General features: G+C 46.4%; 1 protein-coding gene across 1 annotated transcript; it reads left to right on the plus strand.

Annotated features, from left to right (window-relative positions):
• Positions 1–2,202: 2,202 nt before the first annotated feature.
• LOC129491143 (neutrophil defensin 1) lies at positions 2,203–4,934 on the plus strand. Its single transcript, XM_055295055.1, has 4 exons — positions 2,203–2,278; positions 3,124–3,167; positions 3,939–4,125; positions 4,703–4,934. The coding sequence occupies exons 2-4, from the start codon at positions 3,159–3,161 to the stop codon at positions 4,810–4,812; spliced, it is 306 nt and encodes a 101-aa protein (XP_055151030.1). The 5' UTR covers positions 2,203–2,278; positions 3,124–3,158; the 3' UTR covers positions 4,813–4,934.
• The last annotated feature ends 14,790 nt before the right edge of the window (positions 4,935–19,724 follow it).

Genomic DNA, 19,724 nt, shown 5'->3' on the forward strand with positions numbered 1-19,724 from the left:
CCCTGGGTGGAGCAGCTGTTCTCTTTTCGTGGCGTTTCTTCGCTTTCTCCTTTAGAACCACACCTATCATTGATTCAGATGGAGGCTCCCACCTCAGGACAGCACAACACGAGGGTGGGTTAAGGGAGTCTCCTTTAGTCCATCGTCCCCAAGCCACCAGCCTCCTCAAGCAGCACGGTGGCCTCCTAAAGTCATGGTTATTAATGTCTCTGGACGTGCTATGGACACTTAAGGCACCAAGGTCCTTCCAAGGGCCATCAGTTTTCTAACTCTCAACCCCATAGCCACCACCGCCTCATCACAATTGGGCTAGACCCACTTTGATGCCCATCTTGGTGATCACAGAAGAGTTAGCTTCTTTTTTCCCTTAGAGATAACATCATTTACATGCTCTCCAATAATGAGACCTCCCCACATCATCACAGGACATCCACCATCTCAACATCAAACATTTACTGAACAATGGATTGTGGACGGATAGTAAACTACGATCTTCTGAGGACTGACACCCCAGGCCCACTGGCACCCAGCAGGACCACGAGGCTTTTGCTAGACCACACCTCTCCATTTCACATGCAGCTTCTGGCAAAAGCTCCCGTTTTTACCGGTTTTAAAGGTTAGCTAATATTTCCCACTTACTCCTCCTGGCAGGAAGTAGGGATTATTGCTCCAGAACCCACCAAGGGTGCAGTCAGAGGCAGTAAACGAGGAGAAGAAGGCTTCAAACTAGAGACACCAACTAAGTCAGGCAAAGACCATATGGAAGTGCCATCACCAAACGTGGCCATGGGGGAGAAAGTCTCCAAGGAAAAGTGGGTGCCAGCCAACCCCATAATCAGTGTCAATAAGGGAGCACTGGGAGGAAAGCCCCGAGTGACAAGATGTCAGTGTTCTCTATGACTGACCTTGCTTGGTATCTTATGTACAAATGGCTTGTGGGGTAGCTGTTAAACCCAGGCCTGGCAGCCTAGAGGGCTGCTGGAACAGGGCAGCCCTAGTCAGAAATTGTACCTCAGGCTGGAAAACTGGGGAATTCCCTGTAAGCCCTGTTAGAGGGGCTGCACCCCAAATACAACCCGACCTGTGTCCAAGGTGGGCAACTCAACTCTTAGATATTGAATGGGTCCCATGGCACCAATGCTTAAACACCAGCAGCCCTCGCAACCACAGATCGTGTTTTAAGGACGAGGAGGTAGCTCTCTGGATGCACAGGCTTCAATCCAAATGGGCTCACGACGCCGCAGCACACACCCAGACTGCAGCCTGAAGAGTTGGAGCCTTGCATTCACAGAAAGCATCCAGACGTGATCATGGGCTCAGGGATACGCCTGTGCTCCGACGTGCACGAGTTAAGGATGGAAACCTCCTATGCCTCCCAGGAAGCACCACTCAAGCTTTTGCTAAATGCTTCTCTGAAGACCCACAAGGGCTGAGAGGCTGTGCAACACCAGCAGTAGAGTGAATGCCCAGACTCCCACTTCCCTTCTTGGGTGGCCATCTGAAAAGGCCACCCCCACCCTGATGGCTAACACTTCAACCAGTTCTTGGCCCAGATGATCCTAGACAATCGTTTAACCTTAAACTGTTCGTTGGCCAAGCAAGCAGGCGATTGTCCCCTCTGGGGAACCACATGCTGCGTGTACATCCATAACTCAGAAGAACCCAAAAATGTCTGTTCCACATAGCAACAGAAGCCCAGGTAGCACTCAGTCTCACCTGGGTGTTCTCCAACATCCCAGCTCAGCCAAATGGCTTTGATTTGTTTTTATGGTTAGACCCCAGGTTCTCGGGACACTGCTTTAGAAACAGATTCCAAATCCTCCTCTGTGTGTAGGCGGCATTCCTATCCTAGTCTCTTTGCAGGGTGTATACTACGATATGCAGGCAGGGTGTCCTAGAGGCTTTAAATATTCCCTTGATGGAGGTAGTTCACCTCAGCCACAGCCAATGCATCACAGGGTCAACTGTGTTAGGAGCCATTGAGAATCCATAGTTGGTTGCTGCCTGGGCCTGGCCAGGGCTGACCAAGGTAGATGAGGTGTTCCTCTGTGGAGTTCTACTTTAACCTCACCTTCCCACCAAATTTCTCAACTGTCCTTGCCACCACAATTATTTAATGGACCCAACAGAAAGTAACCCCGGAAATTAGGTCACCTCATCCCAAAAGACCTTTAAATAGGGGAAGTCCACTTGTACGTGGCTGCTCCTTGCTACAGAAGACCTGGGACAGAGGACTGCTATCTGTCCTCTCTGGTCGCCCTGCCTAGCTAGAGGATCCGTAAGTAATCTAAAACTCAAACTTTACACTGAGTTTTCATCATTGAAGCTATGCCTCCAATCTGACCTCTGACTGTGGGGCCACCCCAGAGGGACCCAGCAGGTGAATCCCTGCTGGGAACGTCTGTCTGGACTTCTGATGGCTGCTGGGACAATGGCTTCCAGCTAAGTTAACAGAGAAACTCAAGCAGTTTCCTTCTAAACACACATGTCCTAGTTGACATGTCCAGTAGAGACAATCACAGGTCTTTGGAACATTCTTTTGAGAAAAACCTATTAGGTCCTTGGTCTGTGTTTCAGTCAGGTTGTTTGATTTTTGCTATTGAGATGTTTGAATTCTTTATGTATTCAGATATTTGCCCCTTCTGCCACGTAGGTTTTGCAAATATTTTCTCTCATTTTCTGGGTTATCTTTTCACTCAGTTAATTGTTTCCTTTGCTGTGCAGATGCTTTAGCGTTAAATGCAGCCACACTTGTCTATTTTCCCTTTTATTGCCTGTGCCTTTGGTGTCATAGCCAAGAAATCATTACCTACATCAATGTCAAAAGCTCTATCCTTATATACACTTCTAGTAGTTTATGGTTTCAGGTGTTACATTTAGGTCTTCAATTCATTCTGAGTTAATGTTTCTACATGGTGTGAGATAAAGATTTAAATACATACATATACAAAATCATGAGGTAGTGTACACTATAAACATACAATTGTCAATTGTTACTCCAGTCTAAATAGAGCTGGAAATAATGAACTTTTTCTTTTTTTACTTAAACAACTCTATGTCACTGAGCTTATTTCACCTTTAGCCTGATAAAAATCATTGTCCTCTCCACCCTGATTCCTACAGGAGACTACTCATCCCATAACCTCAAAAACCTCTTCATGACGATGGTAAGTCACCTGAATCCTGAAGGGAATTACTCTCTAGTCCATTGGAACTCATATAGGACACCAGAATCTAGACCTCCAGAGAAGAGCAGTACCCATCTTCAGAAAATAAGAAGCATTTGTGCCCTGAGCCTGTCGAATGAAAGTGCAATTTCTGGCCGGGCGCGGTGGCTCACGCTTGTAATCCCAGCACTTTGGGAGGACGAGGTGGGCGGATCACGAGGTCAGGAGATCGAGACCACAGTGAAACCCCGTCTCTACTAAAAATACAAAAAAATTAGCCGGGCGTGGTGGCGGGCGCCTGTAGTCCCAGCTACTCGGAGAGGCTGAGGCAGGAGAATGGCGTGAACCCGGGAGGCGGAGCTTGCAGTGAGCCGAGATTGCACCACTGCACTCCAGCCTGGGTGACAGAGCGAGTCTCCGTCTCCAAAAAAAAAAAAAAAAAGAAAGTGCAATTTCTATTCTTTTTGGAATGTTAAAAAGTAACTGATATTTAAGCAGGTGAACCTAGGAGTAATATAGCAGGGATTTTCTTGTCATTATCAGCTCCAACCTAGCACAGACATTAAATGTACAGGTTTATACTAGCATGAAACTGGGAGAACAGAAGCATTCGAGCAACCTTGAGACCAATGGGCCTCTCTTATAAAATGCACACCTCCTCTCACTGAGGGTGAAGAAGGTTTCTTGTCTCTGAGCCTTCTCCCAGTAGAGCTATAAATTCAGGCTGGCTCCTCCCTCCCCACACATCTGCTCCTGCTCTCCCTTCTCCAGGTGACCCCAGCCATAAGGACCCTCACCATCCTTGCTGCCATTCTGCTGGTGGCCCTGCAGGCCCAGGCTGAGCCACTCCAGGCAAGAGGTGACGAGGTTGCTGCAGCCCCAGAGCAGATTACAGCAGACAACCCAGAAGTGGTTGTTTCCCTTGCATGGGATGAAAGCTTGGCTCCAAAGGATTCAGGTGAGAGACGCAGGCATGCAGAGCTGCTGAGTCTAGAGGGAAGGACGGGAGACAGGTTCCAGTGTTGGGTCTCAACAATCTACGTCACTGAGGTGGCTTCACTTAGCATCTCTGGGCCTTGATTTTCTCATCTATAAATTGAACAGAGAGCCAAATAAACCTGAGAAATGTTATTTCTCCAAAGACTTGATTCCAAGAAACGTCTGTGAAATTCACTAAGTTTAAGATATGAAGAGACAGACTAGTTATTTCTGGATCTAAACAAGCAGACTTAATTACAAAGAGAACATTTTACTCTGTCTATAGAAGAGTTTTAAAAACTGGAGCCAAGCCTGAGGGTATGTTCAACTGTGTGTGTGATGGGACAGGAATGCAAAAATGAGAGCAAAGGAGAATGAGTCTCAAATTCTGTGTGACCAGCACTGCTCTGCCTATTTATTCCTATTGACAGGTTGTTTGTGCTACCAGCTGCAATGCAGCCAGCATCACCTGTCAGCTAGCATGTGACTTCCCCAAGATACTTTTTCTCACCCACTGCTAACGCCATACTCAATTTCTGATGCTCTCCCTGTCCCAGGCTCAAGGAAAAACATGGCCTGCGCTTGCAGAATACCACTGTGCCTGGCAGGAGAACGTCGCTATGGAACCTGCTTCTACCTGGGAAGAGTCTGGGCATTCTGCTGCTGAGCTTGCAGAAAAAAGAAAAATGAGCTCAAAATTGGCTTTGAGAGCTATAGGGAATTGCTATTACTCATATACCTTCTGCTCAATTTCCTTTCCTCATCCCAAATAAATGCCTTGTCACAAGATTTCTGTGTTTACACCTCTTTAATGTGTGATATGTGTCTGTGTCAAGATACTTGGGATACACGTACCAAAAAGCAAAATCAAATATTTGAACAATATAAAATTCCAGATTCTAGGAATTTCAAGCAGGAGTTTGGGCTTCAGACCCAAATTGAAAACAAGGACCATATGACACTACCGATTTCCCCATCCACTGCTCTGTATTTTCACCCTGCCTCATTTTCTCTGGATCCACTCTCAAAGAGCTCCCGTGTGTGGGGCAAACAATCGGTGTCAGCTTAAATTTCATGCAGTCACAAAAACATTACTTCTCTGGGAATAAAAACCATCCTCTGTGCTAAAGAATTGGAGTTTCACTGAACAATGTCAGATTGTACATTTTCCTTTTAAGACACAGAGTTACATGAGATCCACTGAAAAACTTTCATTAAGAGTTAGCAAAGGCAGGATGCATGAAACAGAAAAGCACAGCAGCTCACACTGGCATGTCCTCATTAAGAGCATCCTCCAGCCACGTCTACTAAGACCTGGATTTCACACTCATAAAGTTGTCTTCACACCCAGAAAACGCACACACACAAATGCTCCACTGCACTTTGCAACGCGCACTCTCTTGTGTTGCCCTAAAGCTGCTGAGAACCTGATTCTGCCTGGAAAATACAGCTTCAAAGGGGATAAGGGACGAGGGAGGGAAAGCATTTCACCAGGAACATGGTAGCCTTCTTGTTGCTGCAGGGTGCTGAGGCAGCTCAGGGGCCCAGGTAACCACTGAGACACTGCATGGATGGGGAAGCCCACGCAGAACCCCAGGAGGACAGAGTGGGTAATGATCCCAGACTTCTTCTTGTTTAGATGGTGAAGGACACAAATAGGCAATCACGCTGTGAAGCCCAGGAGCCTTCTTTGGCTTCCTGTGACTGCCACAGACTTGGAATCATGTGGTCCCTGAATTAACTTTCCATAGTATTCTGAACTGTGAACTGGATCAAGATGGCTGCATCTTGGGGCATCTGCCAGAGGTCCACCTGACTTTCTCCCAAGCATCTGAGGTCTCAGCTAAAACTTCACTTGGTCACTGAGGTCTTTTCTGATCTCTCAATTTTAAATTGCAACAAGTTCCCCCTGGTGACCTCCATTCTCCGGATTTTCCTCATTGCTAACTACAGAATTGCAACCATCTCACTCCCTGTACACTTCACTTACTGTATGTAACATTTGCCTCCTTACTCTAGAAGGGAAGCTGCATGTTTTGCTTATTGTTGTACCAGAGTGCATGGATGACTGCAACATAAAGTAGGGGGTTAATAAATTAGTTCTGAGTACATTAACTAATTACATCTAATAGCACATAACAAAATAAAATTATTTATTAATCGTTATTACTAAATTCCATAGTAAAAAGCTAAATTCAACAGAGGTAGAGCACTTCATTTTCTAGACCCTATGACAGCACACCTTTAAAAAACAAAATAAATAAAAGTATTCAAGGCTGAAAGATGAAAAAACATCATGGGTACAATTTGGCATCATGAAGCTTTAGGACCTTAGAAGAAGCAGGCCATTCTGGCTAAAGGTGGCAAAAAGATTTCAAGTGAATCTTTAAGTACATCAATATGTTTAAAACATGGAATGATTAAAAGAAGAGGTAGAGTAAAATGTTTGCTGGACAGAATGGTATCAGGGCAAGAGCTATGCAGGATGAGGGTCAACCTCCACTGAATTCAGAGGAATGGATGTTGCCAGAGAGAAGGATGGAGTAGAATTCAGGCTGATGTGCTGAGAAGCATCCATCAAGCCAAGGGAAAGGGGCAGATGAGGACGGAGCCTCCCTGCTCCTCTTTGTGGATAAAGGCACACTGGGAGCACCACGTGTGGCTTCTGCTACTGCAGTCTAGGGTGGGCGATGACTGCTGCAAACTCTAGGGATGGGGAATTCAGGGAGAGGTGTCAGGGTCTCCAAACAACCATGGCAACTTGCTCAGCCACATATGAGGCACAACACTGTTTACTGGGATGTGCGTACACTCCGGGATTAGTAATGACATGCGAGACCTTTTCTACCTGTAATGAGCCATTCATGTGGCAGGACAAGGAAATAAGGAATAAGTCAGATGCTTCATCCCTTTAAATGTAATTACTCAAGGGGACAGCAGCCCTGTCTCTGCAGGCAGGTAGGAGCCTAACTCCAATAAGCACAAACTAGCAAAGGCAGATGGCCCAATCACACTGCAAGACTCCCACTACCAACCTCCAGTGCATTTCCGCTAGCTCACCCAGCGCTTAACCTTCCCGCTTTGGCTTCAGGAAAGTTGAGGCCAACGGCTCTCCCTATTGCAACGTTCTGACTCCCATTTCAACAGCCTTCAATAAGCGCTTCCTTCACATTTTTAAAAGGTCTTGGTTAATTTTTACTTGTACAAAAAATGAAATAGGTTTCTTTTGCTGTTACTGTTCTGATTTTCTAAACTCGGCTTACAAGTAAATCTAGAAGGAAAGAGATCTGAAAAGAACTCATTCCATTTTATGAATATCTGTATTTTTTCCATTTTCACTAATAAACAAATAACTCACGAAGAAACTAAGGGAAAGAGCTCACTCTAACATTTCCTAGAAGTCAACCTCCCAACATCTCAATTCTGTGTCCTCTTAGATAACAGGGACCACCACCTCGTTCCAGCCCTCCACCCCATGGCAACTCCCTAACTCCTGCACCACCTGGATTTCCTCTATCTCTGAATATCAATTATGAAATTCCTGTCCCTGACACACTCATTGTCCTCCAGCCTCTCACATAGCCCTCGCTCCTTCCCTGCTGGTCAGTGTCAATAAGGCAGTTCTCCCCCGGGGCTGTGCATGGGAATCATCCAGGAGTCTCTTCCCCAGGCTGCACCCAGGACACCTGTCATCTGCTCTCATTTCCTGTTCTTATGCACTGCACCATTTTGCCTCAGGTTCTCTTATCTGGGTAATCTTTGTTGTAACTTTTTCAGGCATATTAGCAGAGTTTTGCATTCAGATTTAAGAAACCACAACAAGCTGAGTTAACATTTTGACTGCCTCACCTGAAAATTAAGAAAGAATTCTGGCCCAGACGCGATGGCTCACACCTGTAATCCAAACACTTTGGGAAGCCAAGGAAGGTGGATCAGGAGGTCAGGACTTCAAGACCAGACAGTGCAACATGGTGAAAACTGTCTCTACTGAAAATAGAAAAATTAGCCGGGTGTGGTGGCGTGTGCCTGTAATCTCAGCTACTCAGGAGGCTGAGGCAGGAGAATTGCTTCAACCTGCGAGGTGGAAGTTGCAGTGAGCCGAGGTCGCATCACTGCACTCCAGCCTGGGTGACAGAACCACACTCTGCCTCAAAAAGAAAAGAAAAGAAAAGAAAGAATTCTGGCTTCATAAAATGCCTGATCCAAGGACTCTAAGCATGAGTTACCTTGTCTTTACCTTTTTTTTTCCCCCTTTTTTCTCTTGATCAAAAGTTGGGGTCTCTCCTCAGATGACAGCCACGTGAATTGTGGTCATCTTCCCCTGGCCTTCACAGCTGATCTCTGGGAGAAAACCCCTACTTCTCTCTCCATTGTTTCAGCCAACTCTGGAGTTCCACGCCCTCCTTTGAGTCTGTCACTGAAGGGAGAGGTTGACACTCCACCTGGATCCACTACCCCAGCTCCCCACAGGAAAAATTCAAACTAAGAATGGGTGAGACAGGGTTCCTCAGTCACTCCAAAGAGTCCACAATTCCATGCCCCCACCACAATGGGCTCTTTGTGACACTTTGGGAATAAATTCAGAAAGTTCTGTCCTATTTCATCAATATTTTAGAGAAGCTGAGATTTACACACACACAAAAAGTACAAGTACAATTTGTCATCAATACTGTGAAAATTGCCCTCTGTTCATCTCGGGCTGTATGAAAACACACCACAAAACTTAATGGATTAAAACAACATGATCAGGTCTTCATTCACACATTTGCAATTGGGAGGTGGCTCTCTCCAGAGGCATCAGAGGAGGGGTGCTGCTGGAATCTTAAAACCTCAGGCCCAAGACACTTGTGAACAGGTGACAGGGGGTGCTGGCTCAGCGGGAGCTCTGACAGGGCTGAGGGATGAGACCCTGTGAGGCAGTGAGGTCAGATGATGCCGGTTCATGAAGGAGGAGATTGGTGTGACACCTCGTACCCCACTCATAGATAGCAGGATTTGCAACACTTAGACTTCCTCCCGGCATGGTATCCGGGCTTCAAAGACACAAGCAATCTTAGTGTATGTGGAGTGCTGGAGAAAAATACCATACACCAAGTGACTTAGAAACAACAGAAATTCATTTCTTGGTGTTCTCAGGGCTGAGAAGTCCAAAACAAGGTGCCAACACACTTGGTGTCTGGTGAGGACCAGTTTTGTGATTCATAGACAGCACCTTTTCACTGAATCCAACTCACTGCAAATGACATAATTTCATTCTTTTATGAACGTAGTATCCCATCATGTATATGTACCACATTTTCTACATCCAGTCCAACACTGATGGGCATCTAGGTTGACTCCATGTCTTTGTTATCATGAATGAGGCTGCCACGAACATACGAGTACATGTGTCTTTTCAGCAGAATAATTTGTTTTCCTTTGGGTATATACACAGTAGTGAGATTCCTGGGTTGAATGGTGGTTCTATGTTAAGTTATTTGGGAAATCTCTAAACTGCTTTCCACTATGGCTGAACTCATTAACATTCCTCTCAACAGTGTATAAGCCTTCTCTTTCTCTGCAGTCTTGCCAATATCAGTATTTTTTAACTTTTCAATAACAGCCATTCTGACTAGTGTGAGCTGGTATCGCTTGGAGGTTTGATTTTGAATTTCTCTAATGATCAGTAATGTGGAGCATTTTTTCATGTTTCTTGGCCTCTTGTATGTCTTTTTTTTTGAGAAGTATCTGTTCATCCCCGGGCACACATTTTAAAGGGGTCATTTCTTTTTTGTTTACTTATTTGTTTAAGTCCCTTGTAGAGGAAAATCACTTTGACCACGATATCACCACCAACCAGCCTCCCCTTACTGCCACAAATACGGACCTCGCCATCTCCAGTACACGGCACTGGCTCATGTCCAGTACCCAAACCCTTGCCTTGCTGCTTCCCTGACCTCATGCTTTGCTAATTACCCAAAAATGACCTCATTAGAGTGGAATTGTGCTGAGATCACCATCTGCTTTCAGCATAAGCCCACTACCTTACGGTGCAAGGAACCCATAGAGTCTCAGTCAGATTGCAAAGCTGCCCTACAAGCTATGGAAAACTATAGACTTGGGAGAACTGAGTGTAAGAATACCACGCCCGAATCTAACCAGCTCTCCAGTGCTAAGGCTCACGCAGTGATGCGGAAATGCCTATGCACTGGAGTGTGTTCTGGGTGCAGAAAGCAGGTCCAGGTCTCACTTCCGCAGGACACGGGGCATTTCCAGAACCTGGAGATCTTCCTCTCGCTCATATACACCCCTTCATATCTTGTCCCTATAACCTCATCATTGCGACCCTACAGGTACCTACTAATGCCCTGGAAACTAAAACTGTCACCAGGGCCTCAGTTTCCCCAAATAGCCCAAATTTCTTCTTATGCTGGGATGAGACTGTTGCTCACTTCCTCCAATGCTGAAGTTCCTGGGCCTGCCACACATCAGGAAATCACTGCTTCACTAGAGGGACAGGAGACCCCACTGCTCTGCCACAGCGACCACCCCTAGCAAGGCTTGAGATGCCACCTCCTACCTTAAGGTTGAGGGACAAGCTTCAGTTCTCATTCCATTGCCCCCAGTCCTCCACAGCCTCCACAGGCCAATGCCTGCTGCCTTCACACAGAGCTGCAGGGGAGGCCCTGAGCACCCAGCCTGTGGGACCAGCTCTGTCCATGACCTTCCCATGCTGGCAGGGGCTGCCTGGCCTGCACACTGGGTTCAGCAACCTCACTGTAGGTATTTACTACCTCTCGAGCGACTGCATTCATTTCTCATCTCCAGAAACCTTATCCCATCTACCTCACTAGGAGAAGGAGGAGGAGAGTGGATAGTGGTACATTTTAAAATGTGCTCCAGTCTTCTTAGGAATTCTCCTCAAATAACAGAGGACGAACCACAGGAATTCGATCCTGCGTATTTCAAGCGACCAGTGATCATCCCACTCATGCTGTGTGCCTGGAGACTCTTAAGCCTGCCCAGAACTGGGTTAAGAGCAAGGTATTTGTGCACACAGCACCAGGTGATGCAAGCTAACATCAAACTCACTGCCACCTTGGCCGCCTCCCTGAGAGACTTTCAGGAGACATTAGGTCTCAAGCAGCAAACTCAGGAGTCCTTGGCACCAATGGTCCTAGACATTCGTTTGGCCTTAAACTGTCCATTGCCCAAGCAATGAGGCAATTTTCCACTCTAGGGAACCACATGCTGTGTGCACATCCTTAACGAACCCAGCAAAACCTGCCCCGCCTGGTAACACAAGGCGAGGTGGGATTCAGTCACAACCAGGTGGTCTGCAACATCCCAGCCCACCAATGGGCTTTGATGTCTTGTTATGGTTAGAGCTCAGGTACTGGGGAGGCTGGTTCAGGCCAAGATTCCTCATCCTGTCCTGTGCATGGGTGTCAGTCGTGAACTTGTCTCCCTAACAGAGTATATCCTGTGATATGCAGGCCAGGCTCTCCTGGGGGCTTTAAATATTCCCTTGCTGCAACTAGCTCAGCAACAGCCACCAGCACAGGCATCTCGGGGTCCTTTGTCTTACGAGTCATGGAGAATCCATCATTGGTTGCTGCCTGGGCCTGGCCAGGGCTGACCACGGCAGATGAGGGGACCCTCTGTGGACTCCTGTCTAAACCCCAGCTTCCCAACAAATTTCTCAACTGCCCTTGCCACCAGAGTTATTTAATATACCCAACGGAAAGTAACCCAGGATATTAGGACACCTGATCCCAAATGACTCTTAAATAGGGAAGTCCTCTCCTGTTTGTGCACGGCTGCTCTTGCCACAGGAGACCCGGGACAGAGGACTGCTGTCTGCCCTCTCTCTTCACTCTGCCTAGCTTGAGGATCTGTAAGTAACCCAAAACTTACACTTTCACATTGAGGCTTCAACATTGAACCTGTGCCCCCAATCTGACCTCTGACTCCCGGGCCACCCCAGAGGGACCTAGTGCGTGAATCCCCTGCTGTGCATTTCTGTCTGAACCTCTGGTGACTGCTGGGAGCATTAGCTACCAGCTCAATTAATGGAGAAACTCAAGGAATTTCCTTCTAAATACACGTGTCCTACATGATGCGTTCGATAGAGACAATATCTCCTTAAAATATCCTTGTATTTGGAGAGGAGCCTATCCTGCTCCTTGGCCTGTTTTTCAAACAGGTTACTTGTTATTTGCTTTTGAGTTGTTTGACTTACTTATGTATTTAGATATTTACCCCTTCTACCACTTAGGGTTTGCAATTATTGTCTTTCATTTTCTGGGTTGCTTTTTCACTCAGTTATTTGTTTTTTGGTTTGTTTTTTGACATGCAGATGCTTTAGAGGTCAGTGCAGTCCCACTTGTCTATTTTCCCGTTTATTGCCTATGTCTTTGGTGTCATAGGAAAGATATCATTACCAACATCAATGACAAAGCATTGTCTTCATATGTTTCTCTCGTCATTTTATGGCTTCAGTTCTATGTTTGGGTCTTTGATCCATTTTGAGTTGATAAAGGAACACATGTATACGAACAGCAAATCCTAAGGTGGTATACAGTAGATATATACCACTTTAAATTCTTATTCAAATCTCAATAGAGCTGGAAACAAATTTTTGGCTGTAGACGAAATTTTTACTTCGATATCACTGTGTTCATTTCCCCTATCGCCTGATAGGGTCACTGTCCTCTTCACACTGGCCCCTACAGGAGGCTACTCACCCCATACCTTCATGAGAGTGGTCACGCCCTTGATGCCTACAACAAATGACACTTCACTTGATAGGAATTCATGCCTGCTGCCACAGTGTAGACCTATAGACAGTAGTGGGGCCATCTGCAGGAAGAGACATTTGTACCCTGAACTTCTTGAACAAAAGCACTGCTGTTATCCTTTGGTAGAATTGTAAAAAGTAAATATGTAATGAAGTGAGAAACAGGGAAAACATGCCAGGATCCTCATCACCACCATCCTCTCCAACTCAGCACAGACACTACACATAGAGATTCAAACTAGAGTGAAAGCTGGGAGAGCAAAGGAAGAAAACAGGGACATTGAGACCAACGGGATCCCACACAGTCTCCAACGAAATGCACACCTCCCCTCTCTGAGAAGGTTCAAGGTTTCTTGTCTCTGAGCCTTCTGTCTGCAGACCTACACATCCAGGCTCCCTCCTCTCTACCAACTCATCTGCTCCTGCTCTCCCTCCTCCAGGTCACCCCAGCCATGAGGACCTTCGCCCTCCTCGCTGCCATGCTTCTCCTGGTGGCACTGCAGGCTCAGGCGGAGCCACTCCGGGCAAGAGCTGATGAAGCTGCAGCCCAGGAGCAGCCCGGAGCAGATGATCAGGAAGTGGCTCATGCCTTTACATGGGATGAAAGTGCCGCCCTTCCGCTTTCAGGTGAGACAGGCCGGCATGCAGAGCTGCAGGGTCTAGAGGGATGGACGGGAGACAGAGTCTGGAATCGAGTCTCAATGGTCCATGTCACTTAGGTGCCTTCATATAGCATCTCTGGGCCTTGGTTTTCTCATCTATAAATTGAATAGAGAGCCCAATAAATCTAACAAATTTTCTGTCTTTAAAGACTTGAGGCTGCTCTGCCTGGGGAGTAACCATTCTTTTATTCCTTTACTTCCTTAACCATTCTTTCACTTTAGAAAATCAATAAAATTAAAAAATAAAACTTGACGTCAAGATATGTCTGTGACATTCAGTAGGTTTAAGATATGAAGAGACAGTCTGACTAATTCTGGATTCAAACAAGTAGACATCATTACAAGGGGAATATTTTACTGTATCTGTAGAATAGTTTTTAAAAAGTAGAGCCAAGCCCAAGAGTGTGTTCAGCTGTGTGTGTGATGGGGCAGAAGCACAAAAATGAGAGCAAATGCGAGTGACTCTTGCATCCTGTGTGACCAGCACTGCTCTGTGTATTTATTCTTATTCACTGAGGTTGTTCATGCTACTGGCCCTAATACAGCCAACATCACTCATTCACTAGCAGATGACTTACGCAAGATTCCCTTTACCAGCACTGCTGATCTTCTTATCCATTTATGATGATTTCTCTGTGTCCCCAGAGTCAGCGAAAGGCTTGAGGTGCATTTGCGGAAGAGGAGTTTGCCGTTTGTTATAACGTGGCTTTGGGTCCTGCGCCTTTCGTGGTACACTCCACCAGATCTGCTGCCGCTGAGCTTGCAGAATCAAGAAAAATAAGCTCAGAATTTACTTTGAGAGTTAAAAGAAATTCTTGTTACTTCTGTACCTTGTCCTCCATTTCCTTTTCTCATCCAAAATAAATACTTTGTTGCAAGATTTCTGTCTTTACATCTCTTTCACACTTGATGTGTCTTTCTATCTCAAGACACATGGGATGCACCTACCAGAACCCTAAGTGTTTAAACAAAATAAAATTCCAAATTCTAGGAATTTCAAGCAGGAGTTTGGGCTACAGACTCAAATGGAAACGAAGGCCCAAATCACACCACCAATCTCCCCATCCACTGCTCTGTCTTTTCACTCTGCCTCATTTTCTCTGGATCCACTCTCAAAGAGCTCCCGTGGGCTGGGCAAACAATCGGTGTCAGCGTAAACTTCACGTAGTCACAAAATCATTCCTTCTCAGGAGAAAGCAGCATCATCTCTGTCCTAAAGAACTGGAGTTTTATTGAATGTGTCCAGGTCACACGTTTGCCTTTTAAGCAATGGGGTTACAGCAGATTCACAGAAACAACTTTAAGAGGGAAATGGGTTGTTAGCAAAGGCAGGATGCATGGAACAGAAAGCACAGCGGCCCACACTGGGATGTCCACATTAAGAGCACCCTCTAGCCACGTCTACTAAGACGTGGATTTGACACCCATAAAGTTGTCTTCACACCCAGAAAACGCACAAGCACAAATGCTCCACTGCACTTTGCAACATGCACTCTCCTGTGTTGCCTTAAAGCTGCTGAGAATCTGATTCTGCCTGGAAAATACAGCTTCAGAGGGGATAAGGGGTGAGGGAGGGAAAGCATTTCACCAGGAAAACGGTAGCCTTCTTGTTGCTGCAGGGTGCTGAGGCAGCTCAGGGGCCAGCCACACCACTGGGACACTGCATGGATGGGGAAGCCCATCCAGACCCCAGGGAGGACAGAGTGGGTGCCCACCTCCAGTGCATTTCCGCTAGCTCACCCAGGGTTTCACCTTTCCTGCCTTTGTCTTCAGGGAAGTTGAGGCCAACGGCTCTCCCTACTGCAACATTCTGACTCCTATTTCACCAGTCTACAATAAGCGCTTCCTTCACATTTCTGAGACGTCTTGGGGAATTTTTTCTTGTACAATAAACGAAATAGGTTTCTTTGGCTATTTCTTTTCTGATTTTCTAAACTTGGCTACAAGCAAAACCAGAATGAAAGGGATCTGAGAAGTACTCATTCCATTTTATGAATATCTGAATTTTTTACTTTTTCAATAAGAAACAAACAAATCACGAAGAACTTAAGGGAAAGAGCCCCCTCTAACATTTTCCCTCAGTCACCCTCCCAACCTCTCAATGCTGTATCCTCCTGGCTGACAGTGACCCCCACCTCTGTTCCAGCCCTCCAACCCACGGTCCTGCCACCACCTGGAATTCCTCCACCTCTGAATATCAAGTATGAAGGTCCCTGTCACTGACTCACCCGCTGCTCTTCCAGCCTCTCCCGTAGCCATCCCTCCTTCCCTGCTGATCAGCATTGATAAGGCTGTTCTCATACAGAAATGTGCCTGGGAATAACCCAGGCGTCCCTTCCCCAGGCTGCACCAGGAACACCTGTCATCTACCCTCATTTCCTGTTCTTATGAACTGTACCGTCTTTAACTCAGATTCTCTGAGCTAGGTAATATTTTTATATCATTTTCAGGCATATTAGTTGAGTTTTGCATTCAAATCTAAGAAACCACAACAAGCTGAGTTAACATTTTGACTGACACACCTGATACTTAACAGAGAATTCTGGCTTCATAAAATCCCTGACTGAAGGACCCAAAGTGTAAGAGACCTTGTTGTCTTTACCTTTCATCATCCCCATTTTTCTCTTGATCTTAACTTGGGCTCGCTCCCAAAGTGACAGCCTTATGAACTATGATTATCTCCCCACAGGCTCCGTTACTGATCTCCGGGAGAAAACCCCTATTTCTTTCTCCGTTGTTTCAGTAACCTCCCGAGTCCCATGCCCTCCTCTGAGTCTGTCACTCAATGGAGAGATTGAGACCTCCTGGATCCACTACCCCTGCTCCCCACAGGAAAAATTCAAACTAAGAATGGGTGAGCCAGGTTTCCTCAGTCACTCCAGAGAGTCCACAATTCCATGCCCCCACCACAATGGGCTCTTTGTGACACTTTGGGAATAAATTCAGAAAGTTCTGTCCTATTTCATCAATATTTTAGAGAAGCTGAGATTTACACACACACAAAAAGTGCCAGTCCAATTTGTCATCAATACTGTGAAAATTGCCCTCTGTTCATCTCGGGCTGTATGAAAAGACACCACAAAACTTAATGGATTAAAACAACATGATCAGGTCTTCATTCACACATTTGCAATTGGGAGGTGGCTCTCTCCACAGGCTTCAGAGGAGAGGTGCTGCTGGGATCTGAAAACCTCAGGCCCAAGACACTTGTGAACAGGTGGCAGGGGGTGCCGGCTCAGCGGGAGCTCTGACAGGGCTGAAGGATGAGATCCTGCGAGGCAGTGAGGTCAGATGATGCCGCTTCATGAAGGAGGAGATTGGTGTGACACTTCGTATCCTACTCATAGCTAGCAGGATTTGCAACACTTAGACTTCCTCCAAGCATGGTATCCGGGCTTCAAAGACACAAGCAATCTTAGTGTATGTGGAGTGCTGGAGAAAAATACCATACACCAAGTGACTTAGAAACAACAGAAATTCATTTCTTGGTGTTCTCAAGGCTGAGAAGTCCAAAACAAGGTGCCAACACACTTGGTGTCTGGTGAGGACCAGTTTTGTGATTCATAGACAGCAGCTTTTCACTGAATCCAACTCACTGCAAATGACATAATTTCATTCTTTTATGAAGGTAGTATCCCATCATGTATATGTACCACATTTTCTACATCCAGTCCAACACTGATGGGCATCTAGGTTGACTCCATGTCTTTGTTATCATGAATGAGGCTGCCACGAACACACGAGTACGTGTGTCTTTTTGGCAGAATAATTTGTTTTCCTTTGGGTATATACACAGTAGTGAGATTCCTTGGTTGAATGGTGGTTCTATTTTAAGTTATTTGCGAAATCTCTAAACTGCTTTCCACTATGGCTGAACTCATTAACATTCCCCTCAACAGTGTATAAGCGTTCTCTTTCTCTGCAGTCTTGCCAATATCAGTATTTTTAAACTTTTCAATAACAGCCATTCTGACTAGTGTGAGCTGGTATCGCTTGGAGGTTTGATTTTGAATTTCTCTAATGATCATTAATGTGGAGCATTTTTTCATGTTTCTTGTATGTCTTTTTTTGAGAAGTATCTGTTCATCCTCGGGCACACATTTTAAAGGGGTCATTTCTTTTTTGTTTACTTATTTGTTTAAGTCCCTTGTAGAGGAAAATCACTTTGACCACGATATCACCACCAACCAGCCTCCCCTTACTGCCACAAATACGGACCTCGCCATCTCCAGTACACGGCACTGGCTCATGTCCAGTACCCAAACCCTTGCCTTGCTGCTTCCCTGACCTCATGCTTTGCTGATTACCCCAAAAATGACCTCATTAGAGTGGAATTTTGCTGAGATGACCATTTGCTTTCAGTATAAGCCCATTACTTTATGGTGCAAGGAACCCATAGAGTCTCAGTCAGATTGTAAAGCTGCCCTACAAGTTATGGAAAACTATAGACTTGGGAGAACTGAGTGTAAGAATGCCACGCCCGAATCTAACCAGCTCTCCAGTGAGAACGCTCCTGCAGTGCTGCGGAAATGCCTATGCACTGGAGTGTGTTCTGGGTGCAGGAAGCAGGTCCAGGTCTCACTTCCGCAGGACACGGGGCATTTCCAGAACCCGGAGATCTTCCTCTCGTTCATATACACCCCTTCATATCTTGTCGCTATAACCTCATCATTGCGACCCTACAGGTACCTACTAATGCCCTGGAAACTAAACTGTCACCAGGGCCTCAGTTTCCCCAAATAGCCCAAATTTCTTCTTATGCTGGGATGAGACTGGTGCTCACTTCCTCCAATGCTGAAGTTCCTGGGCCTGCCACACATCAGGAAATCACTGCTTCCCCAAAGGGACAGGAGATCTCACTGCTCTGCCACAGCGACCACCCCTAGCAAGGCTTCAGATGCCACCTCCTACCTTAGGGTTGAGGGAAAAGCTTCAGTTCTCACTCCATTGCCCCCAGTCCTCCACAGCCTCCACAGGCCAATGCCTGCTGCCTTCACACAGAGCTGTAGGGGAGGCCCTGAGCACCCAGCCTGTGGGACCAGCTCTGTCCATGACCTTCCCATGCTGGCAGGGGCTGCCTGGCCTGCACACTGGGTTCAGCAACCTCACCGTAGGTATTTATTGCCTCTCGAGCGACTGCATTCATTTCTCATCTCCAGAAACCTTATCCCATCTACCTCACTAGGAGAAGGAGGAGGAGAGTGGATAGTGGTACATTTTAAAATGTGCTCCAGTCTTCTTAGGAATTCTCCTCAAATAACAGAGAAGGAACCACAGGAATTCGATCCTGCGTATTTCAAGCGACCAGTGATCATCCCACTCACGCTGTGTGCATGGAGACTCTTAAGCCCAGAATTGGCTTAAGAGCAAGGTATTTGTGCACACAGCACCAGGTGATGCAAGCTAACATCAAACTCACTGCCACCTTGGCCGCCTCCCTGAGAGACTTTCAAGAGACATTAGGTCTCAAGCAGCAAGCTCAGGAGTTCTTGGCCCCAATGGTCCTAGACATTCGTTTGGCCTTAAACTGTCCATTGCCCAAGCAATGAGGCAATTTTCCACTCTAGGGAACCACATGCTGCGTGCACATCCTTAACGAACCGAGCAAAACCTGCCCTGCCTGATAACATCAGGCGAGGTGGGATTCAGTCACAACCAGGGGTCTGCAACATCCCAGCCCACCAATGGGCTTTGATGTCTTGTTATGGTTAGAGCTCAGGTACTGGGGAGGCTTGTTCAGGCCAAGATTCCTCATCCTGTCCTGTGCATGGGTGTCAGTCGTGAACTTGTCTCCCTAACAGAGTGTATCCTGTGATATGCAGGCCAGGCTCTCCTGGGGACTTTAAATATTGCATTGCTGCAACTAGCTCAGCAACAGCCACCAGCACAGGCATCTCGGGGTCCTTTGTCTTAGGAGTAATGGAGAATCCATCATTGGTTGCTGCCTGGGCCTGGCCAGGGCTGACCAAGGCAGATGAGGGGACCCTCCGTGGACTCCTGTCTGATCCCCAGCTTCCCAACAAATTTCTCAACAGCCCTTGCCACCAGAGTTATTTAATATACCCAACGGAAAGTAACCCAGGATATTAGGACACCTGATCCCAAATGACTCTTAAATAGGGAAGTCCTCTCCTGTTT

This window comes from Symphalangus syndactylus, chromosome 1 (genome assembly GCF_028878055.3).
Source record: "Symphalangus syndactylus isolate Jambi chromosome 1, NHGRI_mSymSyn1-v2.1_pri, whole genome shotgun sequence".
Lineage (NCBI taxonomy): Eukaryota > Metazoa > Chordata > Mammalia > Primates > Hylobatidae > Symphalangus > Symphalangus syndactylus.